This window comes from Antechinus flavipes, chromosome 4 (assembly GCF_016432865.1).
Source record: "Antechinus flavipes isolate AdamAnt ecotype Samford, QLD, Australia chromosome 4, AdamAnt_v2, whole genome shotgun sequence".
Taxonomy (NCBI): Eukaryota; Metazoa; Chordata; class Mammalia; order Dasyuromorphia; family Dasyuridae; genus Antechinus; species Antechinus flavipes.
Window position 1 is genome coordinate 246,679,194 of NC_067401.1, and position 27,318 is coordinate 246,706,511.

Here is a 27,318-nt window from a genome sequence, read left to right on the forward strand (position 1 = left end):
CCTAATTGTGACATCTCAAACCCATTAAATAAGGTTATTAGATAATTGTCTAGAATAGTTTTCTCCTTTTTGCTAATTTATAGCAATTTTTCAGTAATAATCTGTTAATTAAATCTGGAACATTTAAAATGTGCAATTACTTGAATAAGCAGACTGTATTTTGTAATTTTAAAAGAAATTTAATGTATTTTTTTCTTTTTCTTTTTTTAACTAAATGATAGGGATTAAAGACAGGATGGAAGTTCAAACGTGGTATTTGAAAACATCAAAATTGGCTCTGGCACTAGCAATTATCCACTCAAAACCACCAAACAGAAACAGTAGAGAATATACAGAGTATCTTGCTAAAATGCTTTCTGATCAAATTGGACACTGGAGATCAAAAGTTGAAACTTTGGAAACTGAAGTTCTGCAATTACGTCAAAAACTTCTTTTGAATGAGATCTATCCAAGATCTAATGTAAAGAATGGTAAGTAAGTGAAGTTTTTTTGAGTAATATATCAGCTTAATTTATTGGGGAGATAAACTTCAAGACATTTCCAAACACGAAGTTGAGTTTTTAATACTTGGACAATAGAAAAATCAACTGATTAATCAGTTAAGAACTACTATATTTTTGGAGCAGTCACTTCTTATAAAGTATATAACTTATGTAAGAGGTATTTTAAGACTTCCAGAGTAATTCATTGAAAAGAAATAAAAAATATAAAAAAGAATAAATTCTCACAGTTTAAGACAATGTGTTTTACTTATGTATTTTTTAAGGAATAATTTGAAAAATAGTCCTTAAGAGTCCTTGGAAGTAGTCATTTGAAAGCTGAATGACCATTTGTTGGGGATATTTTAAAAAGAGATTCTTGATTCAGGTATAGATGTTGGACTAGTTTGACTTCTAAGATTTCTTTCAGCTCCAAGATATGGCTTTAGTTTCAGTTTTATGACTATAGGCTTTACCTTTATCTAAAGAGAATCTGAATATGTGGAAGTATATCAGGTGTCATATAGAAAATGTGAGGTGAAACCTCTGACAAGCAATACCACACAGAAAGATTGGGTTTGGGTGGCTTATTAAAACCAGCAGCTAATGCCTACAAAGCAAAGGTGAATTTCTGTTTTCCTCTCCCTACCCTCTGACCCACATCACAAATAGTGTAGGGAAAGAATGACATGATTTGCTGGCCGTGTATATTTCTTTTCAACCACATTTTCATACATTGATAAAAAGCATCATCTCTGAACGATTAATACTTTTTCTATCTTAAGTGTGTGTTATTGTCAAAAATTATATCTTCAGAATAAAGGCATATGCTATTTTGTGGTTTTGTTTAGTCTAAATTCTGAAGGGTAATGATTCAGTTGGGCACTCATTACAATTAGATTATAGAACACTTTTGACATTATTACAAATAATAATTAACAATTATAGGCCTTTAAGGTTTTGCAAACACTTCAGAAATTAAGTCACTTGTGTCTTACTACATACAAGGGACTGACCTCAACTACATACTTTGATTACTAAGATAAACAATTATGTCTCATATCATTACTTATTAATTAAACATGAAACTAGAATGTAGTCTTATGTTCTGCACAATAGGAGATGGGAAATACAGTTTAATAAAAATGCCCAAAGATACTTGCACCTTAGTAGCGAGATTTGATTAATGCTTATGAAACAATGAACTCTAAACTCTTATGTTTTTAACTAAGTGCTAAGAATGAGCTAATATGAGATAATTGCTACTTTTTCCTAATGCCTCCCTGTTTTTTATTTACTATATTGAGTTAAATCTTTGGTCTTAAGAGCCATAAATGATAACAGTAAGCAAGCCATTTAGAAAAAGTAGTCCAGTAATTAGGTGTCAATGCAGACATCTACTAATTATACAATCATTGTTATACATTAACTATGGCACTTACATTTGTTCTAACTAAATACTAAATGTTGCTCTCATTTCAATATTAGAAATCAAGTATAAAAAAAATCATAATTCTTCACTTTTTTTTTGGGGGGGGCTGATTATTTTATCTAAGTATGATGTTTTTACTTCTAGGAATTAATACCTGTATAGAAATAAAATACTTTTATTTCACAAATATAAGTATGAATTGGGACTTCCGGCCAAGATGGCGGAGAGGAAATACACTTCTGTGTAATCTCCGTGTTTTTCTCTCACTATTCATTTCATTTCATGCCTCTGAATTAATGCTCGACTGAAAAAAAAACCATACAATTACTTACCAAGAGAAACCATCCTTGAGACTCGTCAAGAAAGGTCTGTTTTTGCGCGAGGGCGGGGACGGTATTTGGAAGCAGTCTGCGGGCAGCAGCGGCAACCAGAGCACAGATAGCAGCTCAGAACCGGGTGGACCGGAGAGGGGGTAGGACGCGATCGCAGCCGTCTCTGCGGTAAGAGCTTTGCTATAGGAGCAAGTCAGCAGCTCAGCAGAGAAGCTAAAAACACCGGGGGTGAAGAATACAATCCCAAACAGCTGGAGCTTCTCGGGACCTGGCCACCCCTCCCCCACAGTGTCTTAGCCCGCTCGGATCTCAGTGCGCAGGCGCCATAGCACAGTAGGACCTGTGCCTCACGAATACCCTGCCCCTCCCCCAAAGAAAGCAGCCTCCATTCAAGGGGTTTTTTTTCCTTCTGTTTCTTTGATAGTTTGTCTTTGATAAATAGACAGAATGAGCAAGAAACTGAAAAAGAATTTAACCCTGGACAGCTTTTATACAGATAAAGAGCAGACTCCAAACCCTGAGGAGACTAAAAACAAACAGTCCCCAGGTAAATCCCCGAAGGAAGAGACCTTATGTCCCTCAGCACAGATGAATCTCATGGAGGAAATTAAAAAGGCTCTCACAAGGGAGCTAGAAGAAAAATGGGGAAAGGAGAGGGAGGCTCTGCAAAAGGAGAGGGAGGCTTGGCAAAAGAGCCTGGAGAAGTCAGTTAAAGAGAGAGTGGATAAAGAAACCAAATCCTTGAAAAATAGGATTAGTGAACTGGAAACAGAAAACAGCTCTCTAAAAAACAAAATTGGCGAAATGGAAAAAAATTCCACAGAACAAAAGAACTCAATCGGACAATTAGAAAAAGATCTTAAAAAAGTGAGTGAAGAAAATACCTCACTGAAAATCAGGGTCGAACAATTGGAATTGAACGACTCGAGGAGACAAGAAGAATCAGTCAAGCAAATCCAAAAAAATCAAACAATGGAAAAGGATGTGAAATACCTTCTGGGGAAGACAACAGACCTGGAAAACAGATCCAGGAGAGACAACCTGAGAATCATCGGACTTCCAGAAAAGTATGATGAAAAAAAAAGCCTGAACACTATCTTCCAGGAAATTATCAAAGAGAACTGCCCAGAAGTCATAGAAACAGAAGGTAAAATAGACATTGAAAGAATTCATCGATCCCCTACTGAAAGGGATCCTAAAATCAAAACACCAAGGAATATAGTGGCCAAATGCCAGAACCCTCAGGCAAAGGAAAAAATACTGCAAGCGGCTAGAAAAACCCAATTCAAGTATCAAGGAGCCACAATAAGGATCACCCAGGATCTGGCAGCATCCACATTAAAGGATCGAAGGGCCTGGAATATGATATTCCGAAAGGCTAAGGAACTTGGTATGCAACCAAAAATAACTTACCCAGCGAGATTGAGCATCTTTTTCCAGGGAAGAAGATGGACATTCAACGAAATAAGCGAATTTCATCTATTTCTGATGAAAAAGCCAGAACTTAACAAAAAATTGATCTACAAGCACAGAACTCAAGAGAAATCTAAAAAGGTAAAGATTAATCTTGGGAACTATATTTCGGCTGTAAAGATGTATAAAGAATACATGTATACCTTGTTCTAGAAACTAGTTGTGGAAAGGACATTGTACTAGAAAAAAGGGAAAGTGGGGGTACTACATTTCATGAAGAGGCAAAGAAAACCTAGTAAATCTGAGAGAAAGAATGGAGAGGAATGAAAATAGTGAGTATTTTACTGCTTTCAGAATTGGCAGTAAGAGAAGAATTTTAGACATACTCAATCTATGGTGAAACTTCTCCCACCTCATTGAAAAGTGAGAAGGGAAAAGTGAAAAAGGAAGGAATAAGCTAAGTGGAAGGGAATACGGTAACTGGGAGGGAAAGGGGTAAGTTGGGGGGGGGGAACTCTAAGGGGAGGGAGGGATACTGAAAAAGGGAGGGCTGTGAGAAGCAAGGGGAGCTCACAAGCTTAATACTGGGAAGGGGGGTAAGGGAGGGGGTAAGGGAGTAAGAAGGGAGAAAAGCATAAACCGGGGTTAACAAGATGGCAAGTAATACAGAATTGGTCATTTTAACCATAAATGTGAACGGGGTAAACTCCTCTATAAAGAGGAAGCGGTTAGCAGAATGGATTAAAAGCCAGAATCCTACAATATGTTGTATACAGGAAACACACCTGAAGCGGGGTGATACATGCAGGTTAAAGGTAAAAGGTTGGAGCAAAATCTACTATGCTTCAGGTGAAGCCAAAAAAGCAGGGGTAGCCATCCTGATCTCAGATCAAACTAAAGCAAAAATTGATCTAATCAAAAGAGATAAGGAAGGGCACTATATCTTGCTAAAGGGTAGAATGAATAATGAAGAAGTATCTATATTAAATATATATGCACCAAGTAGTGTAGCATCTAAATTCCTAAAAGAGAAATTAAGAGAGCTGCAAGAAGAAATAGACAGTAAAACTATAATAGTGGGAGATCTCAACCTTGCACTCTCAGAATTAGATAAATCAAACCACAAAATAAATAAGAAAGAAGTCAAAGAGATAAATAGAATACTAGAAAAATTAGATATGATAGATCTCTGGAGAAAATGTAATGGGGACAGAAAGGAGTACACCTTCTTTTCAGCAGTTCATGGAACCTATACAAAAATTGATCATATATTAGGACATAAAAACCTCAAACTCAAATGCAGTAAGGCAGAAATAGTGAATGCATCCTTTTCAGACCATGATGCATTGAAAATTACATTCAATAAAAAGCCACAGGAAAGTAGACCAAAAAATAATTGGAAACTAAATAATCTCATACTAAAGAATGATTGGGTGAAACAGCAAATTATAGACATAATTAATAACTTCATCCAAGAAAATGATAATAATGAGACATCATACCAAAATGTATGGGATGCAGCCAAAGCGGTAATAAGGGGAAATCTCATATCTCTAGAGGCCTATTTGTATAAAATAGAGAAAGAGAAGGTCAATGAATTGGGCTTGCAACTAAAAATGCTAGAAAAGGAACAAATTAAAAACCCCCAATCAAACACTAAACTTGAAATTCAAAAAATAAAAGGAGAGATCAATAAAATTGAAAGTAAAAAAACTATTGAATTGATTAATAAAACTAAGAGTTGGTTCTATGAAAAAACCAACAAAATAGACAAACCCTTAGTAAATCTGATTAAAAAAAGGAAAGAGGAAAATCAAATTGTTAGTCTTAAAAATGAAAAGGGAGAACTCACCACTAACGAAGAGGAAATTAGAGCAATAATTAGGAGTTACTTTGCCCAACTTTACGCCAATAAATTCGACAACTTAAATGAAATAGAAGAATACCTCCAAAAATATAGCTTACCTAAACTAACAGAGGAAGAAGTAAATATCCTAAACACTCCTATCTCAGAAAAAGAAATAGAACAAACTATCAATCAACTCCCTAAGAAAAAAACCCCAGGACCAGATGGATTTACATCTGAATTCTATCAAACATTTAAAGATCAATTAACTCCAATGCTAAATAAACTATTTGAAGAAGTAGGGATTGAAGGAGTCCTACCAAACTCCTTTTATGACACAGATATGGTACTGATACCTAAACCAGGTAGGCTGAAAACAGAGAAAGAAAATTATAGACCAATCTCCCTAATGAATATTGATGCTAAAATCTTAAATAAAATATTAGCAAAAAGATTACAGAAAATCATCCCCAGGATAATACACTATGACCAAGTAGGATTTATACCAGGAATGCAGGGCTGGTTCAATATTAGGAAAACTATTAACATAATTGACTATATCAACAACCAACCAAACAAAAACCATATGATCATTTCAATAGATGCAGAAAAAGCATTTGATAAAATCCAACAGCCATTCCTAATAAAAACACTTGAGAGCATAGGAATAAAAGGACTTTTCCTTAAAATAGTTAGGAGTATATATTTTAAACCTTCAGTAAGCATCATATGCAATGGGGAAAAACTGGAACCTTTCCCGGTAAGATCTGGAGTGAAGCAAGGTTGCCCACTATCACCATTATTATTCAATATTGTATTAGAAACACTGGCCTCTGCAATAAGAGTCGAGAAAGAGATTAAAGGAATTAGAGTAGGCAATGAGGAAACCAAACTATCACTCTTTGCAGATGATATGATGGTATACCTAGAAAACCCCAGAGATTCTACTAAAAAGCTATTAGAAATAATTCATAATTTTAGCAAAGTAGCAGGATACAAAATAAATCCCCATAAATCCTCAGCATTCTTATACACCACCAACAAAATCCAAGAGCAAGAGATACAAAGAGAAATTCCATTCAAAATAACTGTTGATAGCATAAAATATTTGGGAATCTACCTACCAAAGGAAAGTCAGGAATTATATGAGCAAAATTACAAAAAAGTTTTCACACAAATAAAGTCAGACTTAAATAATTGGAAAAATATTAAGTGCTCTTGGATAGGCCGAGCAAATATAATAAAGATGACAATACTCCCTAAACTAATCTATTTATTTAGTGCTATACCAATCAGACTTCCAAGAAAATATTTTAATGATTTAGAAAAAATAACAACAAAATTCATATGGAACAATAAAAAGTCGAGAATCTCAAGGGAATTAATGAAAAAAAAATCAAATGAAGGTGGTCTAGCTGTACCTGATCTAAAATTATATTATAAAGCAGCAGTCACCAAAACCATCTGGTATTGGCTTAGAAATAGATTAGTTGATCAGTGGAAAAGGTTAGGTTCACAAGACAGAATAGTCAACTATAGCAATCTAGTGTTTGACAAACCCAAAGATTCTAAATTTTGGGATAAGATTTCATTATTTGATAAAAACTGCTGGGATAACTGGAAATTAGTATGGCAGAAATTAGGCAAGGACCCACACTTAACACCACATACCAAGATAAGATCAAAATGGGTCCATGACCTAGGCATAAAGAACGAGATTATAAATAAATTAGAGGAACATAGGATAGTTTATCTCTCAGACTTGTGGAGGAGAAAGAAATTTGTGACCAAAGATGAACTAGAGACCATTACCAATCACAAAATAGAAAATTTTGATTATATCAAATTAAAAAGCCTTTGTACAAACAGAACGAATGCAAACAAGATTAGTAGGGAAGTAACTAACTGGGAAAACATCTTTACAATTAAAGGTTCTGATAAAGGCCTCATTTCCAAAATATATAGAGAACTGACTCAAATTTATAAAAAATCAAGCCATTCTCCAATTGATAAATGGTCAAAGGATATGAACAGACAATTTTCAGATGAAGAAATTGAAACTATTACCACTCACATGAAAGAGTGTTCCAAATCACTATTGATTAGAGAAATGCAAATTAAGACTACTCTGAGATATCACTACACTCCTGTCAGATTGGCTAAGATGACAGGAAAAAACAATGATGAATGTTGGAGGGGATGCGGGAAAACGGGGACATTGATGCATTGTTGGTGGAGTTGTGAACGAATCCAGCCATTCTGGAGAGCGATCTGGAATTATGCCCAAAAAGTTATCAAACTGTGCATACCCTTTGATCCAACAGTGTTTCTATTGGGCCTATACCCCAAAGAGATACTAAAAAAGGGAAGGGGACCTGTATGTGCCAAAATGTTTGTAGCAGCCCTGTTTGTAGTGGCTAGAAACTGGAAAATGAATGGATGCCCATCACTTGGAGAATGGCTGGGTAAATTGTGGTATATGAATGTTATGGAATATTATTGCTCTGTAAGGAATGACCAGCAGGATGAATACAGAGAGGCTTGGAGAGACCTACATGGACTGATGCTAAGCGAGATGAGCAGAACCAGGAGATCATTATACACTTCGACAACGATATTGTATGAGGATGTATTCTGATGGAAGTGGATTTCTCTGACAAAGAGACTTAACTGAGTTTCATTGGAGAAATGATGGACAGAAACAGCTACACCCAAAGAAGGAATAATGGGAAATGAATGTGAACTATTTGCATTTTTGATTTTCTTCCCGAGTTATTTTTACCTTCTGAATCCAATTCTCCCTGTGCAACAAGAGAACTGTTTGGTTCTGCAAATATGTATTGTATCTAGGATATACTGCAACATGTTTAGCATATATAGGAATGCTTGCCATCCTGGGGGGGGGGGGAGGAGGGAGGGAGGGGGAAAAAACGAAACATAAGTGATTGCAAGGGATAATGTCGTGTAGAAATTATCCTGGCATGGATTCTGTCAATGCGAAGTTATTATTAAATAAAATAAAATTTATTATTAAAAAAAAAAAAAAATATAAGTATGAATTTTGTTTTTGCATTACATAAAAAAATTATTGTTTCAAATAACAAAATTAGACATAGACCTATTATTGGCTCAAAGGAAACATACTGTTATTCAGAACTTACTCTGCTGGGCACTATCCTCTGTACTGAGAATACAGAGAAAGACAAAAATATCCCCAATTTAAGGGGTAAGGAGAACCAACAAGCAAACAACTATATGGAATTATGACATATAATAAATTAGACATAACTAAAGATTATCTCTACTAAAGGATAAATTACAATATAGTTAGGATCATTATGATGTTTCTTAAGATTATTCTTAGATTATTTTAATAAGGATAATTTAGAGACAATTCAAGAGGGAAGGCACTATCATTAAGGAAATTCTGGAAAGATAAAAGGTCTTATTGAAGCTAACAAATGCTAAGCTTTGATAACGGAAATATAAATAGAATATTGATTCATTTTGCTTGCTGAGGACATATACTGCTCTTCAATCTTGGTTATGTCAGCTTAAGAGCTTCCATCTCTATATTATATTACAACTTAAAGATGTGATATAATATATCATCTAAGAGGATTAAGTGTTCCAATATGGTCCATTATAAACCTGAAAAGAGTGTCATAATGTAATTATTGTATAAAACCCACATATATACATGTATAATATACAAAGAGATTCAGTTCATTTCTATTTTAACTCTACCTATGAAAAGATACTTAAGAAAATGTTAGAGTGAAATCCTGTGTGTTCAGGAGATTGCTTGCAAATTCTACCTTGATCTTCTGATATTTTCTAACTTCCCAAAAGCTAACTTCAATTTCATATGTAAGAAAGTAATGGCCAAATTTAGACAGTTATGTTAAAAAAAAAGATTGAATGAACAGATAAACATTAAAAGAGGCAAATAATTCTATCAAATTTTTTAAAGAGAGAAAATACTAATAGTTGATATCTATTCTCCATTAAGTCAGATACCTTCCCCAAACCCTTTTCAGCTTCCTAATATATGTTATCTTTCCCTATAAGACTGTAAGCTTCCTAAAGAAGCTTTGTATCCCCAGTACTTAAAATAATTTGGCACATAGTAGGCACTTAATACATGTTTGTGGATTGATAAGGCACACCAGTGTTTTGTGATTTTTAAACTACTATATGTGTGTGCGTAGTTACATATATTAATGTATATTTGCATGTGTGTATAAATACATATGTATGTGTCAATATATGCATATATACACACATAAATGTTTTTAATATTCACAACATTTTGAGATAGGTCATGTAGATATATCAAAGAAAAGAGAATACAGTACATTTGAATCAGTTATTCTAAGAAACAGAAGGAAGATTGAAACTCAGATCACAAAAGTCACAAAATTTGTGACTTAGAATGGAGCTTTGCCATCATCTTGTCCAACTAGTATACAAATGGAATCTCCAGTACAGCTACCTCTCAAGTGATCATCTAGCTTCTGCTTGAAGGCCCTTAATGACAGGGAATTCATTTTTTCTTCAAGTAGCCTTTTCTATTTTTCGAATAGCTCTAAATTGAGAGAAGTTTTTTGTTGCCTCAAATCTAAATAGGCCTTTTTGTACTTCCACTTTTTACTTTTCAGTTGACCTTGTGGGGTATAACACAACAATTCTAATCTCATTGGTATATAACTGCCCTTCACATACCTGAAGACAGCTTTCACTTGTTTTCTTTTCCTCATGTTAAATGTAACAAGTTCTTATATGTCATGAAATCAAGACCTTTTAACCATCATGCTTCCTTTCTTCAAGACATTTTTTCATTTTATCATTGTCTTTCTTAATCTGTGGTGCCCAGAATTGAACAACAGTATGTTCCAGATGAAGTATGATGAGACCAAAAATGTGTGCAACTATCACCTCCCTATTTCAAGAAGATATGCTGTCCAATGCAACTTAAGTTCATGTTATGTTATATTTTCTAGCCACCACATGATATGTTGAACTTGCAGCCTACTGCAAGTGAATTTTTTTTTAGAATAACTGTCATTTCTCCATGCATCCCCTATCTTTTACATCTAAAGTTGATGTTTATACCTAAGTGCAAGTTTACTTTTTAGCTCTATTGAATTTCATTTTATTGAGATTGTGTTTAGTGTTCTAGCCCTAGGAGTGGGCCTGTGGTCCAAATCTGATGTTGCCTGATTTTTATGGCTTTGTGGGTTAAATATAGATTTTACATTTTAAAATAAAGATTAATTGTATTTAAAGATGTAAAAAAAAATTCTTAGCTCATCAGTAGGACAAAAAGAATTTGACTCTCGTTTGCCAATCATTGTTCCAGCTTATTAAAATTATTTTGATTCCTTTGTTGTTGTGTTAGCTATCCTTCCTATCTTTTTTTCATCAAAAGAAATTATGGGCATACAATCCATGAGTGATGCAAGTCTTGGATAGCAATGTGAAAGAACACAAGATCAAGCATAAATCCCTGGGATACTTCATTGAACACTTCCTGTGAGATTGACATGAGTCCATTACCATTTGCTCTTTGATTCTAGCCATCCAAAACAGTTTTTAATTCATCTGCTCCTATTATCATCCAGTCCACATCTTGCCACCTTTTTCATAGGACTAGAATGATATGTTGTGTTAAAAGTTTCACTAAAATCTAAATAAATTGTTCTACAGAATGCCTGTATTCTGTTCACTTGGTAGTCATGGCTGCAAAGGAAATAAGGTTAGTTTGCTAAGATTTATTTGTCATGAGACCATGCTAACTTAGTATTCACATTTTCCTGCTAGGGATCATAGTGGTTAAGAAATTGGATCTGAAATCAGGAAGACCTGAGTTCAGATCCTGCTGTAGATTTTTACTAGCTTTAAGACATTGGGCAAGTTTCTCAAGCTCTGTCTGCTTCATTTTTCTCATCTATAAAATGCAAATATATTAGTAGCACTTTCTTCTTAGGGTGATTGTGAGGATTAAATAATATTTGTAGAGTTCTTCAAAAACTTTAAGTGATATTTATATTTATATGCTTGATATTATTATTATTAAATGTTTTCCTTAATGATCCAATCTAGAATTTTCCTCAGGGATAGGGGGAGAAACAAAGAGAAACTAATCTTCCTAAAGTTTGCAGACCATTCTCTTGTTTATTTTGAAAAATGGAACAATATTTATCCTTCTGCAATGGAAGGGGTTTTACCTCTTCCATTTTCAGTGGTTTTTCAAATATCATTTATATTTGGCTAGTTATCATATCTTTCAGTTCTTTCAGTATTTGAAAGTGGAGTTCATTTGGGCAAGAAGACTTGAAATCATCGAGGGTGGTAACTAATTTAGTAATTTTTGTTTTGTCATTTCTAGTGCAAAGATTATAGTAACATTGTGAAGCATGAAAATTTCAGGAGATAGTTTCTGAGTTATTTATAATCAATTTATTAATATTGCTAGCAGATAATTAATAAATTGAAGTCAATTGATCCTCCCAGAAACCAAAAGACAATTCCTGAATAATATTTAATATTTAAAGAGTCCCTTATGCATCCACACTGGTTTCTCAGGCAAATCCAAGATCTTATTCTAAATACATTCTGCTCGAAAAAAACAGGTAGGAAAACATAATAGAAATGTTTGTATTTACTATATTATAACTTTGTTGAATGGAGATAAAGTTACTTATAAGTTGAAAACTCTCTTTGCATTGACATTTATGTTTTTATACCATCATCTTGAGAGAAGGCAAGCAGGAGCGTTTTAAAAATTTAGGCTATCTCACTAATTCTTTTCAGAATTTCAGTGGTGTCATAATTTCATTATAATTCAGTAGTGCAAATGAACATTATCCAGGCCTTTTCATCTTCTGCAATCTTTGCCTATGTTTTTCCCATAAAATTGTCCATTTAGAAGCTGTTCTGTATAGTGCAAGCTTTCCTCTAAATCTTTTAAATTCAGCACACATTTATTTGGTGTCTTCATATATTCAAAACATAATGCTGCATCTAAGGGATACAAAAAGAAAACAGTTCTCATTCCACTGAGGGATTACAACATGAACACAGATCAATATATACAAGATAATTTGAGGTGGGAAGGAGATTAAAAAGATAAGATTTTGAGATATGGGAAATGTGAAGGCAGTAAATGTCAGGTATGGAGGGTAGCTTATACAAATGTACAGAGGTAGAAACTGATAAAATAATGAGTATAAACGACTGCTAATAGTCCAGTTTGGCTTCAAAGTACATTTTGTTTTATTTATTTGATAGACACTTGAAACAAGTGAAGAAACAAACATTCTAAAGGGAAAATAATAGATTACTATTATACATGCAGGAATACATGATATTTAATGGTTTTTAAACTACTTTACATTGAGGATCTCATTTAATCCTCACAATAATCTTTAATAATATTATACCTCACAAGTATAATGATTTACACTTTTATAGCTAAAAAAACTTAGAAACATTTGATCCATATAACATGCTCTTAAGTAACAGAAGCAAGATTGAAACCTAGTTCAACAAAATCACAGAATTTGAGAGTTGAAAGAGACCTCTGTTGTCATCTTTGCCAACTCATACTTAAAAAAAAAATTAGTGTAACATATTGCCATCTTTTTTTCCCTTTCTGCCATCATAGGTTTAACTATTATAGCTATGCCAGAGAATCTGAGATCTCTATCCATTTTCAGTCCTTCCCCTTAGCTCTACTGAAGGATCCTAGGTATTGCTCTTTTTTTTAGTTCATCTTATGCTCCAGCTCAGTTAGACTTTTACAATTATGATGCTTGTTATTTTTGCTTCAAAAACAGTTATGAGAACCATTGATATTCTAATGAATCATGTCACTCATAGTCCATTAAATTTAAGTATTTTTCATATATTCTAATCACATTTGCACTGATATTGATACATTCATTACTTTCTTTTATCTATTTTGGGCTACTTTGAAAGTTCTAGTATTTATTAGTGACTCAAATTTTTATTATAATAAAGCTAATAATAGTATGATCTAAACTGAAAGTTCATGCTGCATTTCATACATATGATACCCATAGTATCTATTAAGAAGAAAGAGAGAAAGGAAAGAAAGAAATATCTGTTTTTTTTTCTAGTTGAGAAAACAAAAAAGTTCTCTGAAATAAATATGCATATTCAAGAAAAACAAATTGATTATAATATTGATGTTATAAAATCATTTATATTATAATATAAACTATCCTTCCAGTTCCACTTACTTCATTCTACATCAATACAATTATATATTTCCATATCTTTTAAAAATCACTTAGCAGTATCAGAACTAAAACTGTATTATAAAGTGGCAATCATCAAAACCTGGTGCTGGCTAAGAAATAGAGTGGTAGATCAATGGAAAAGAGTAAGTACACAAGACATAATAATAATGATTATAGTAATCTACTGTTTCATAAACCCAAAGACTTAAGCTTCTGGGACAAGTACGCAGACAGAATTTGATAAGAATTGCTGGGAACACTAGAAAACAGCATGTCAAAAACTAGGCATAGACCACCCTCTAACACTCTATACCAAGAAAATTTTGAAATAGATACATCAGTTAGACATAAAGGGTGATACTATAAGCAAACAAAGAGAGGAAGGGATAGTTGCTCTGCCGGAACTTTGGAGAAGCAAGGAATTTATGACCAAACAAGGATTAGAGAACATTATGAAATTTTGATTCCATTAAATTAGAAAGTTTTTTCACAAGCAAAACTAAAATGCAGTCAAGATTAGACAGGAAGCAGAAAGCTAGGAAAGTTTTTCTTCCAATGTTTCTGATAAAGGCCATATCTCTAAAATGTATAGAGAACTAAGTCAATTTTATAAGACTACACAAGCCTTTTGCCAACTGATAAATGGTCAAAGGATGTGAACAATTTTCAGATGAAGAAATTAAAGTCATCTATGTCATATTAAAAATGCTCTAAATAACTATGGAATAAAGAAATGTAAATTAAAAGAACTCTGAGGTGCTATCTCATACCTATCAGATGGCCTAAGATGATAGAAAAAGATAATGATAAATGTTGAATGGGGATGTGGGAAAGCTGGGACACTAATGCATTGTTGGCAGAGTTCTGAACTGATCCAGTGATTTTGGAGAGCAATTTGGAATGATGCCAAGAGGACTATAAAACTGCATACTCTTTGATTCACCAAGTCTGCCATTAAGTCTGCATCCTAAAGAGATCATAAAGAAGGGAAAAGGACTCATATATGTAAAAATGTTTGTAGCAATTCTATTTGTGGTGACAAAGAATTGGAAAATGAGTGGGTGTCTTATCAATTGGGGAATGGCTGAATAAGTTTTGATATATTAAAGTAATAGAATGTTATTGTTCTATAAGAACTGATAAACAAGCTGATATCAGAAAAGCCTGGAAAGACTTACATGAATTGATGCTAAATGGAGTGAGCAAAACTAGGAAAACATTGTACACAACATAGCACCATTGTGTGGTGATCAACTATAATAGACTTAGCTCTTTTCAACAATTTAGTGATCCAAAGCAGTTCCAATAAATTTTGGATGGAAAATGTCATCCATCAGAGAACTATGGAAATTAAATTTGGATTAAAGTACTGTTTGTTTCCAGTGTATTCTTTTTTTTTTCTTTTTTGTGATTTTTTTTATTCTGAAATTTCTCTCCCAGAATGACTTACATGACCATATATAAAAAATAAATGCACATATATAACTTTAAATCTTTAAAAAAATCATTTTATTTACTCATTTCCTATAGCAAAATAGTATTCTGTCCCATTCAAATACTGCAGGTTATTTCTCCTTTCCTCAATTAATACACACATCCTTAGTTCTCAGTTTTATTTATTTTTGCTGCCACAAAAGAGTTGCTATAAATATTTTATACATATAGGATCTTTTCCTCTTTCTTTGATGTCTTTGATTATAGATGTAGAATTGTTATGTCTATGTCAAAGGGCATGTATTGTTTAGGATTGTTTTGTGTATAAATTCATATTACTCTCCAAAGAATTGTATTCATTCTATATTCTGTATAGCATCCAAATTCCTAGAGAAGTTAAGAGAACTGCAAGAAGAAACAACTAGAAAAACTATGCTAGTGGAGAATCTGAAGCTTGTTTTTTCAGAACTCGATAAATCAAATCACAAAATAAATAAGAAAGTAGTTAAGGGGACAGCTAGGTGACACAGTGGATAGAGCACCAGCACTGAAGTCAGGAGGCAGTAGAACCGGAGTTCAAATATGGCCCATATTTGACTTAACACTTCCTAGCTGTGTGACCCTGGGCAAGTCACACAATTGCCCTCAGCCCAATTGCCTCAGCTAAAAAAATAAATAAATAAATAAATAAAAAATTTTTTAAAAAGAGGTAAAATAGAATTTTAGAAAACTTAAGTATGATAAACCTTTGGAGAAAATTGAATGGGGATGGAAAAGAACATCTATTTTTCTCAACTGTACATGTTACCTACACAAAAATTGAGCATGCATTAAAGCATAAACCCTTCAAAATCAAATGCAGAAAGACAAAAATAGTAAATGCATCTTTTTAAAGTTATGGTGCAATAAAAATTATATGTAATAAAGGGCCAGGGAGAATAGACCAAAAGTTAATTGCAAATTAATCTAATTCTAAAGAAAGAGCAAGTTAAATGACAAATCATAAATATAATTGATAATTTTATCCAAGGGAATGATAATAATGAGACAACATGCCAAAATTTATTGAATGCAGGCAAAGAAGTACATTATGAAATGCAAAATGGATAATTTTGATTAAATTATTAATTTTTAATTAATTGATTGGCTTAATTAATTAATTAATTGATTGGTTAATTAACATTAAGTTGAAAAGTTTTTGTAGGTAGAGCTCCATTGCCTGAAGTCAGGAAAACTTGAGTTTATGTTTGGTTTCATACACTAGCTATATGACCTTGGATAGGTATCTTAACCGTGTTTGCCTCAGTTTCCTTCTCTGGAAAAGAGAGTTAGAGAAGGAAATGGCAAACCACTCAATTATCTTTGTGAAGAAACTGTTAAATGGGGTCAACTAAAAGTCAGACATGACTGAACAATGAAAACAAAATATGTGCTAATGACACGACAATGTCTTTGTTTTATTTTGTTTTTATTTTGTCTTTCTATTCTGTTTTTTCTTATCTATTTATTTCAATTAAAAAGTCAAAGGAAAGGCCAATATAATATATCACAAAGATTATGTGATTTACCCCCTTTTCTTTTCCCATTCCCCTCCTACTTCCCTAAAGGATGAGACAAGTTTCTCAGTCACACTAAATATGCTTGATATTCTGTCTTTGAGCCAAATTCGATGAGATTAAGGTTCACACACTGCTCATCTGCTTCATCAGTGAATTTTTTTATTCAATTAGTTTTTTACTTCCTTTTGCATTTGGCCAATTGAAGTTTTAAATGAGTTGTTTTGTTTATTGTTTTTTTTTTTTTTTCCTATTATACCAATTCTGTTTTTTAGGGAGTTGATCTCTTTTTCCATTTGACTGATTCTGTTTTTCAGGCATTGTTTTCTTCATCCATTTCACCAAATTAGTTTTTTAAGGAATTTTCTTCAAATGTGTTTCTGTGTTTCCTTTTCCATACTCTCCTGCAAAACTCTCATTTCCTTTCCCCCATTTTTCTTGTAACTCTCTTTTACTATTATTTTGAATTCTTCCAAGAGAGCCTTTCGAGTTGGAGACAAACTCCTATCCTTCATTGAGGCTTCTTCTGGAGATGTTTTGCTTTTAGTGTTCTCAGGATTTCAGGTTTGCTCTTCCTTGCTCTATAACAGTTATCTAGGGTCAGAGCTATTTTTGATTTTTTGCTCATTTTTATTGAGGTTTGCTCTTAGGGCAAAGAGGAGATTGTCCCAAACTTCCTCTCCGGAGACAATGGCTTCACACAGCCCTGGGGGTAATGCTTCTGGCTCCCTTCTCAGATTGAGTGGGTATGGCCAAGTTCATTGTTATGCTGGATTTCAGGGGCTTACTATTTGTTTTCTGTAGTTGCTTTGGAGGCCTCACAGGTAGTTTGCTCTTTCACTGATTTCTAAACCAGGATAGAATAGCCAACACTACTGTATTTTGGCCAATAACCTTCTAATATATTCCCAGAAGTAGAGATAGCTGTTCCCCCTAGATGAACTTCTTTAGTACTGGGCCTGTGCTGGGCCACTTTCCCCCAACCTGATTGAGACAGATCATTCCTGAAGTTCTTCCAAAATATCTGAAAATTTGTTATATTCCAAATATTTGTGGGTTCTTTCATTTCAAAACCCCTTTCAGAGGCTTGATCTGGTGTTGATCTGAGAAAAGCTAGGAGGGACTCAAAGACCTGTCTACATTCCCCATCTTGGCTCTAACATTCCCCCATCCCCATCTCATTATAATTTTCAAGGAATTATTTTCTTATTTAAGACTCTTTATCTCCTTTTCTAGTTGGTTAATTTTCCTTCCCTACCTCACAATCTTCTTGATTTTCTTGAATGATTCTTTTCTTTTCTTTTTTTCCTTAATCTCTTTCATTTCATTTTTATTTATTTTTAATACATATTATGAGTCATGTTAGGAGAGAAAAATCAAAGCAATAAGGAAAAATTATAGGTCAAGAAAAAAATGGAAAAAAGGAAGTGAACATAGCATGTGTTGATTGACATTCAGTCACTTTAATTCTTTTTCTGGATGCAGATGGCATTTTCTGTCTAAAGTCTATTGGTATTGCCTTGGATCACTGAAGCACTTGGAAAAACCAAGTCTTTCATAGTTTATCATCATACATTCTTGATGTTACTGTGTACAAGGTATAGCTGGTTCTACTTGTTTTGCTCAGCATCAGTTAATGTAAATCTTTTCAGATCTTTCTTAAATCAGCTAGTTCATCATTTTCATAGAACAATAATATTCCATTACCTTTCATGTACCACAACTTGTTTAGCCATTTTGCAACTGATGGCACCACTCCTTATTTAATTCTTTGCTACCACAAACTACAAAAATTTTTTGCACAGGACCCACAGGTCCTTTTCCCTCCTTTAAGTTATCTTGAGATACAGATCCATTTATGGCACTGCTGGATCAAAGGGTATGCAGTTTGACAGTCCTTTGGACATAATTCTTTTTTTTTTATTAAATTTTTATTTTTTATTTAATGATTACTTTATATTGACAACATTATTCCTTGCACTCGTTTCTTTTCCGATTTTTTCCCCCTCCTTCCCTCTACCCCCTCCCCTAGATGGCAAGCAGTCCTTTATATGTTGGATATGTTGCAGTATATCCTAGATACAATATATGTTTGCAGAACCGAACAGTTCTCTTGTTGCATAGGGAGAATTGGATTCAGAAGGTATAAATAACCCGGGAAGAAAAACTAAAATGCAGATAGTTCACATTCGTTTCCCAGTGTTCGTTCTTTGGGTATAGCTGCTTATGTCCGTCATTTATCAATTGAAACTTAGTTAGGTCTCTTTGTCAAAGAAATCCACTTCCATCAAAATATGTCCTCATACAATATCGTTGTCGAAGTGTATAATGATCTCCTGGTTCTGCTCATTTCACTTAGCATCAGTTCATGTAAGTCTCGCCAGTCCTCTCTGTATTCATCCTGCTGGTCATTTCTTACAGAACAATAATATTCCATAACATTCATATACCACAATTTACCCAGCCATTCTCCAATTGATGGGCATCCATTCAATTTCCAGTTTCTAGCCACTACAAACAGGGCTGCTACAAACATTTTGGCACATACAGGTCCCTTTCCCTTCTTTAGTATTTCTTTGGGATATAAGCCCAATAGAAACACTACTGGATCAAAGGGTATGCACAATTTGATAATTTTTTGGGCATAATTCCAGATTGCTCTCCAGAATGGTTGGATTCATTCACAACTCCACCAACAATGCATTAGTGTCCCAGTTTTCCCGCATCCCCTCCAACATTCATCATTATTTTTTCCTGTCATCTTAGCCAATCTGACAGGTGTGTAGTGATATCTCAGAGTTGTCTTAATTTGCATTTCTCTGATCAATAATGATTTGGAACACTCTTTCATATGAGTGGTAATAGTTTCAATTTCATCCTCTGAAAATTGTCTGTTCATATCCTTTGACCATTTATCAATTGGAGAATGGCTTGATTTCTTATAAATTTGAGTCAGTTCTCTATATATTTTAGAAATGAGGCCTTTATCAGAACCTTTAACTGTGAAGATGTTTTCCCAGTTTGTTGCTTCCCTTCTAATCTTGTTTGCATTAGTTTTGTTTGTACAAAGGCTTTTTAATTTGATGTAATCAAAATTTTCTATTTTGTGATCAGTAATGGTCTCTAGTTCATCTTTGGTCACAAATTTCTTTCTCCTCCACAAGTCTGAGAGATAAACTATTCTATGTTCCTCTAATTTATTTATAATCTCGTTCTTTATGCCTAGGTCATGGACCCATTTTGATCTTATCTTGGTATATGGTGTTAGGTGTGGGTCCATGCCTAATTTCTGCCATACTAATTTCCAATTATCCCAGCAGTTTTTATCAAATAATGAATTCTTTTCCCAGAAGTTAGGGGCTTTGGGTTTGTCAAACACTAGATTGCTATAGTTGACTATTCTGTCTTGTGAACCTAGCCTTTTCCACTGATCCACTAATCTATTTCTTAGCCAATACCAAATGGTTTTGGTGACTGCTGCTTTATAATATAATTTTAGATCAGGTACAGCTAGGCCACCTTCATTTGATATTTTTTTCATTAATTCCCTTGAGATTCTTGACTTTTTATTGTTCCATATGAATTTTGTTGTTATTTTTTCTAGATCATTAAAATATTTTCTCGGAAGTCTGATTGGTATAGCACTAAATAAATAGATTAGTTTAGGGAGTATTGTCATCTTTATTATGTTCGCTCGGCCGATCCAAGAGCACTTAATATTTTTCCAATTATTTAAGTCTGACTTTATTTGTGTGGAGACTTTTTTATAATTTTGCTCATATAATTCCTGACTTTCCTTTGGTAGATAGATTCCCAAATATTTTATGGTATCAACAGTTATTCTGAATGGAATTTCTCTTTGTATCGCTTGCTGTTGAGTTTTGTTGGAGATGTATAAAAATGCTGAGGATTTATGGGGATTTATTTTGTAGCCAGCTACTTTGCTAAAATTATGAATTATTTCTAATAGCTTTTAAGTAGAATCTCCGGGGTTCTCTAGGTATACCATCATATCATCTGCAAAGAGTGATAGTTTGCTTTCTTCATTGCCTATTCTAATCCTTTTAATATCTTTCTCGACTCTTATTGCCGAGGCTAATGTTTCTAATACGATATTAAATAATAATGGTGATAGAGGGCAACCTTGCTTCACTCCAGATCTTACTGGGAAAAGTTCCAGTTTTTCTCCATTGCATATGATGCTTACTGATGGTTTTAAATATATGCTCCTGACTATTTTAAGGAAAAGTCCATTTATTCCTATGCTCTCAAGTGTTTTTATTAGGAATGGATGTTGGATTTTATCAAATGCTTTTTCTGCATCTATTGAGATGATCATATGGTTTTTGTTTGTTTGGTTATTGATATAGTCAATTATGCTAATAGTTTTCCTAATATTGAACCAGCCCTGCATTCCTGGTATAAATCCTACTTGGTCATAGTGTATTATCCTGGGGATGATTTTCTGTAATCTTTTTGCTAATATCTTATTTAAGATTTTAGCATCAATATTCATTAGGGAGATTGGTCTATAATTTTCTTTCTCTGTTTTCAGCCTACCTGGTTTAGGTATCAGTACCATGTCTGTGTCATAAAAGGAGTTTGGTAGGACTCCTTCAATCCCTATTTTTTCAAATAGTTTATTTAGCATTGGAGTTAATTGTTCTTTAAATGTTTGGTAGAATTCACATGTAAATCCATCTGGTCCTGGGGATTTTTTCTTAGGGAGTTGATTGATAGTTTGTTCTATTTCTTTTTCTGAGATGGGACTGTTTAGGATATTTACTTCTTCCTCTGTTAGTTTGGGCAAGCTATATTTTTGGAGGTATTTTTCTATTTCATTTAAGTTGTCGAATTTATTGGCATAAAGTTGAGCAAAGTAACTCCTAATTATTGCTCTAATTTCCTCTTCGTTACTGGTGAATTCTCCCTTTTCATTTTTAAGACTAACAATTTGATTTTCCTCTTTCCTTTTTTTAATCAGATTTACTAAGGGTTTGTCTATTTTGTTGGTTTTTTCATAGAACCAACTCTTAGTTTTATTAATCATTTCAATAGTTTTTTACTTTCAATTTTATTGATCTCTCCTTTTATTTTTAGAATTTCAAGTTTAGTGTTTGACTGGGGGTTTTTAATTTGTTCCTTTTCTAGCATTTTTAGTTGCAAACCTAATTCATTGATCTTCTCTTTCTCTATTTTATACAAATAGGCCTCTAGAAATATGAAATTTCCCCTTATTACCGCTTTGGCTGCATCCCATACATTTTGGTATGATGTCTCATTATTATCGTTTTCTTGTGTGAAGTTATTAATTATGTCTATGATTTGCTGTTTCACCCAATCATTCTTTAGTATGAGATTATTTAGTTTCCAATTATTTTTTGGTCTACTTCCCCCTGGTTTTTTGTTGAATGTAATTTTCATTGCATCGTGGTCTGAAAAGGATGCATTTACTATTTCTGCCTTACTGCATTTGAGTTTGAGGTTTTTATGTCCTAATATATGGTCAATTTTTGTATAGGTTCCATGAACTGCTGAAAAGAAAGTGTATTCCTTTCTGTCTCCATTACATTTTCTCCAGAGATCTATCATATCTAACTTTTCTAGTATTCTGTTTACCTCTTTGACTTCTTTCTTATTTATTTTGTGGTTTGATTTATCTAATTCTGAGAGTGCAAGGTTAAGATCTCCCACTATTATAGTTTTACTGTCTATTTCTTCTTGCAGCTCTCTTAGTTTCTCTTTTAAGAATTTAGATACTACCCCACTTGGTGCATATATGTTTAATATAGATAGTGCTTCATTATCCATGCTGCCCTTTAGCAAGATATAGTGCCCTTACTTATCTCTTTTAATTAGATCAATTTTTGCTTTAGCTTGATCTGAGATCAGAATGGCTACCCCTGCTTTTTTGACTTCACCTGAAGCATAGTAGATTTTGCTCCAACCTTTTACCTTTAACCTGCATGTATCTCCCCGCTTCAAGTGTGTTTCCTGTAAACAACATATTGTAGGATTCTGGCTTTTAATCCATTCTGCTAACCGCTTCCTCTTTATGGGGGAGTTTACCCCGTTCACGTTTATGGTTAGAATGACCAATTCTGTATTGCTTGCCATCTTGTTAACCCCGGATTACGCTTTTCTCCCTTCTTTCTCCTTTCCCCCCCTTCGCAGTATTAAGCTTGTGAGCACCACTTGCTTCTCACAGCCTTCCCTTTTTAGTATCCCTCCCCCCGCCTTAGAGTTCCTCCCCCTATCTTACCCCTTTTCCTCCCAGTTCCCGTATTCCCTTCTGCTTAGCTTATTCCTTCCCTTTTCACTTTTCCCTTCTCACTTTTCAATGAGGGGGGAGAAGTTTCACCATAGATTGAATGTCTTAAGATTTTTCACTTAAAGCCAATTCTGAAGGCAGTAAGATACCCACTATATTCATCCCCCTCCCTTCTTTCTCTCAGATATGATGGGTTTCCTATGCCTCTTCATGAGATGTACTATCCCCACTTTACCCTTTTTCTGGTACAATGTCCTTTCCACATCTAGTTTCTAGAACAAGGTATACATGTATTCTTTATACATCTATATAGTCAAAATATAGTTCCCAAGATTAATCTTTACCTTTTTAGATTTCTCTTGAGTTCTATATTTGTAGATCAAACTTTTTATTAAGTTCTGGCTTTTTCATCAGAAATAGATGAAATTCGCTTACTTCGTTGAATGTCCATCTTCTTCCCTGGAAAAAGATGCTCATTCTTGCTGGGTAAGTTATTTTTGGTTGCATACCAAGTTCCTTAGCCTTTCAGAATATCATATTCCAGGCCCTTCGATCTTTTAATGTGGATGCTGCCAGATCCTGGGTGATCCTTATTGTGGCTCCTTGATACTTGAATTGGGTTTTTCTAGCCGCTTGCAATATTTTTTCCTTCATCTGAGGGTTCTGGCATTTGGCCACTATATTCCTTGGTGTTTTGATTTTAGGATCCCTTTCAGTAGGTGATCGATGAATCCTTTCAATGTTTATTTTTTCTTCTGTTCCTATGACTTCTGGGCAGTTCTCTTTGATAATTTCCTGGAAAATAGTGTCCAGGCTCTTTTTTTCATCATGTTTTTCTGGGAGTCCAATGATTCTCAGATTGTCTCTCCTGGATCTGTTTTCCAGGTCTGTTGTCTTCCCCAGAAGGTATTTCATATTCTTTTCCATTGTTTGATTTTTTTGGATTTGCTTGACTGATTCTTCTTGTCTCCTCAAGTCATTCAATTCCACTTGTTCAATTCTGATTTTCAGTGAAGTATTTTCTTCACTCACTTTTTAAAAATCTTTTTCTAATTGTCCCATTGAGTTCTTTTGTTCTGTGGAATTTTTTTCCATTTCGCCAATTTTGTTTTTTAGAGAGCTATTTTCTGTTTCCAGTTCACTAATCCTATTTTTCAAGGATTTTACTTCTTTATCCACTCTCTCTTTAACTGACTTCTCCAGGCTCTTTTGCCAAGCCTCCCTCTCCTTTTCCCAAGCTTCCCTCTCCTTTTGCCAAGCCTCACTCTGCTTTCCCCATTTTTCTTCTAGCTCCCTTGTGAGAGCCTTTTTAATCACTTCTATGAGGTTCATCTGTGCTGAGGAACAGATGATCTCCTCCTTTGGGGATTCACCTGGAGACTGTCTGTTTTTAGTCTCCTCAGGATTTAGAGTCTGCTCTCTATCTGTGTAGAAGCTGTCAAGGGTTAAAGTCCTTTTTAGCTTCTTGCTCATTCTGTCTATTAATCAGAGACAAACTACCAAAGAAAAACAGAAAAAACTGGAGTCTTTCTTTGGGGGAGGGGCTGGGTGTGTTACCCGGCTTCCTCTCCAGACTGCAGGGGGCAGCAGTGAGGCACTAGCAGGACTGTGCTGCGCCTGCGCTCTGAGGTCCCAGAGCGTGCTGAGTCACTGAGGGGGGAGAAGGGGGGGACGGCCAGGTCCTGAGAGACTCCAGCTGTTTGGGGTTGTATTCTTCAGCCCCGGTGTTTTTAGCTTCTCTGCTGGGCTGTTGACTTGCTGCCGGAGCAAAGTATCCAAACCTGTAGCGAAGCTCTCCCCGCAGAGACGGCTGCGATCACTCCCCACCCCCTCTCCAGTCTGCTCCCGTGCTCTCACTGCCGCTGCCCTCAGCCTGCACCCAATCTAAAACCGCCCCAGCCCTCAAGTAAAGACAGACCTTTCTTGGCGAATCTCAAGGATGGCTTCTCTTGGTAACTATATGTGGGTTTTTTTCAGTCAAGCATTGATTCAGAGGCTTGTAATGAAATGGATAGTGAGAGAAAGCTTGGAGCTTATGCAGCTGTGTGCCTCCTCTCCGCCATCTTAACCAGAAGTCCCCTGCACATAATTCAAAATTGCTCTCCAGACTAGTGGATCATTTCACAACTCCACCAACAATGCATTAGTGTCCCAGTTTTACCACATCCTCTCCAACTTTTATCATTTTCTTTTTCTGTCATCTTAGCCAATCTCTGAGAAGTGTGAGGTGATACCTCTGAGTTGTCTAATTTGCATTTCTGGCATCAATAGTGATTTAGGCCATTTTTTCATATAACTATAGATGGACTTTAATTTTGTCTTCTCAAAATTGTCTCTTCATATCCTTTGATTATCAATTAGGGAATGACTTGTGTTTTTATAAATTTGACAGAATTCTTTATATATTTCAGAGATGAGAACTTTATCAGAAACACGGGTTGTAAAAGTTGTTTCCCTTTTAATTTTGTTTCTGCAAAACCTTTTTAACTTAATGCAATCAAAGTTGTCCATTTTGCCTTTCATAATGTTCCTCCCTTCTCCAAAGATCTGCTAGGTAAATCATGTACTCTTTTGAATTTATTTTTGTATGGGGTGTGAGATGTGGGTCTATGCCAAATTTCTGACATATTATTTTCCAGTTTTCCCAGAAATGTTTGTCAAATAATGTGTTCTTATTCGAAAAGCTGGAGTTTGAGATTTATCAAATACATTATAGTAATAGTCTTGCTTATTGTGTCATGTATATCTAAGCTCATGTGATTTTTGAAGTCTTTTTTGTATTCTCTAAATTTTTTCTGGGCAGATAACCATTTAACATTACTCTTTGGGGTAGAAGAGACTTTTTTTTTAAATTTCACTGTTCTCCCTTCACATAGTAAGTTTCTATGATGGGGTTCTTACTTTTTTTGCCAGTTCATTTTTTTTAAATGAGAAGTATTAGTGTATACACCTCTAATTCTAAGTTTAGGGTGATAGTGACTCTAGCTTTACTTCATTTCTCCCCTCTGCCTGAAACCTAACATCCAAAGCTCCCTTCTCTCCCCCCCTCCCCCGCCACTCCTGCAAATGCCTGCAGCCAGCAGCCTTCTTGCCTCACTGCTTCTGCCCTCACCAGTTTTGCTGGTTTCTTCTCACCCAGGACTACATGTCTGCAGCACAGCTGGGCCTGTCATTCCTAATCAGCAGGAGTTGCCTCAGTCTTCCCAAACTCAGATCCCGACTCCCCCAACTGATCAGGAGACAAAAGTTCCTGTGATTTGAGCTGAGGCTCCAGCCAAACCCAGCTAGCCCTAGGTTCCCCGTTGGTTGTTTTTGTGGCGGGAGCATGGAAGTGTTTGCACTTTACAATGATTAATTCCCTTCTTGATATCTTTCTTCTAAGTTGTCCCAGAAGGACCTCTGTTCTGACTCAAATCTTTTTTGTGTTTTCCATAAGTCTTATGTTCACCTAGAGGGGTAAATTTGTTCTGTTTGTAGGAAAATCTAGAAAGTTTGGAATTTTCTGACCTACCCCACCATCTTACCAGAATTGCCCTTTATTAGTCTTTTTGCTATTATTTTATTTACAATTTTTACATCTATTTTGTTGGTAGTTTTTTTTCTCTCTTTTCCTTTCTTCTTTTTTTTTAAACAAGCTTCCCCTTTATCTGTGATTTGTTTTGTTTTGTTTTGATTTTTCAGTGGCATTTTATTTTTTGGATTACATATAAATATAGATTTAAGCATTCATCTCTGAATTTGAGTTCCAGAATTTTTCTTCTTCTCTCCCTTACCTCTCCACTCCCTAAGAAAGTAAGCCAAATTATATAGATTATATATGTATAATCATTTCAAACACATGTCCATATTTGTCATGTTGTGAAAGAAAAATCTGAACAAAAGGGAAAAACCACAAGAAAGAAAAAGCAAGCAAAACAAAAGTAAAAATTGAAAATACTGTCTCCATAGTTTTCTCTCTTGATACAGATGGCATTTTTCATTCCAAGTCTATTGAAATTATCCTGGATCACTGTAGAGCTAAGTCTGTCATAGTAGATAGTAGATCACATAATCTTCTTATTGTTGTGTACAAGGTTCTCTTGGTTCTACTCACTTCACTCAGCATCAGTTCATGTAAATCTTTTCAGGCTTTTCTGAAATCAGCCTGCTCATCATTTCATATAGAATAATAATAACCTATTACATTCATATATATCATAACTTATTCAGCCATTTCCCACATGATGGGGCATCTATTCAATATCCAATTCCTTGCCACCAGAAATAGATACTATAACATTTTTTGCAC

The 27,318-nt window shown here is 34.5% G+C and overlaps 1 protein-coding gene across 1 annotated transcript in view; it reads left to right on the top strand.

The window, feature by feature from the left end:
* Positions 1 to 235: 235 nt before the first annotated feature.
* Positions 236 to 27,318, top strand: part of MEI4 (meiotic double-stranded break formation protein 4) — a 256,106-nt gene continuing 229,023 nt past the window's right edge. The window contains 1 exon segment of the mRNA XM_051997294.1: positions 236 to 460. Within this exon segment, the coding sequence (XP_051853254.1) occupies positions 236 to 460 (225 nt within the window).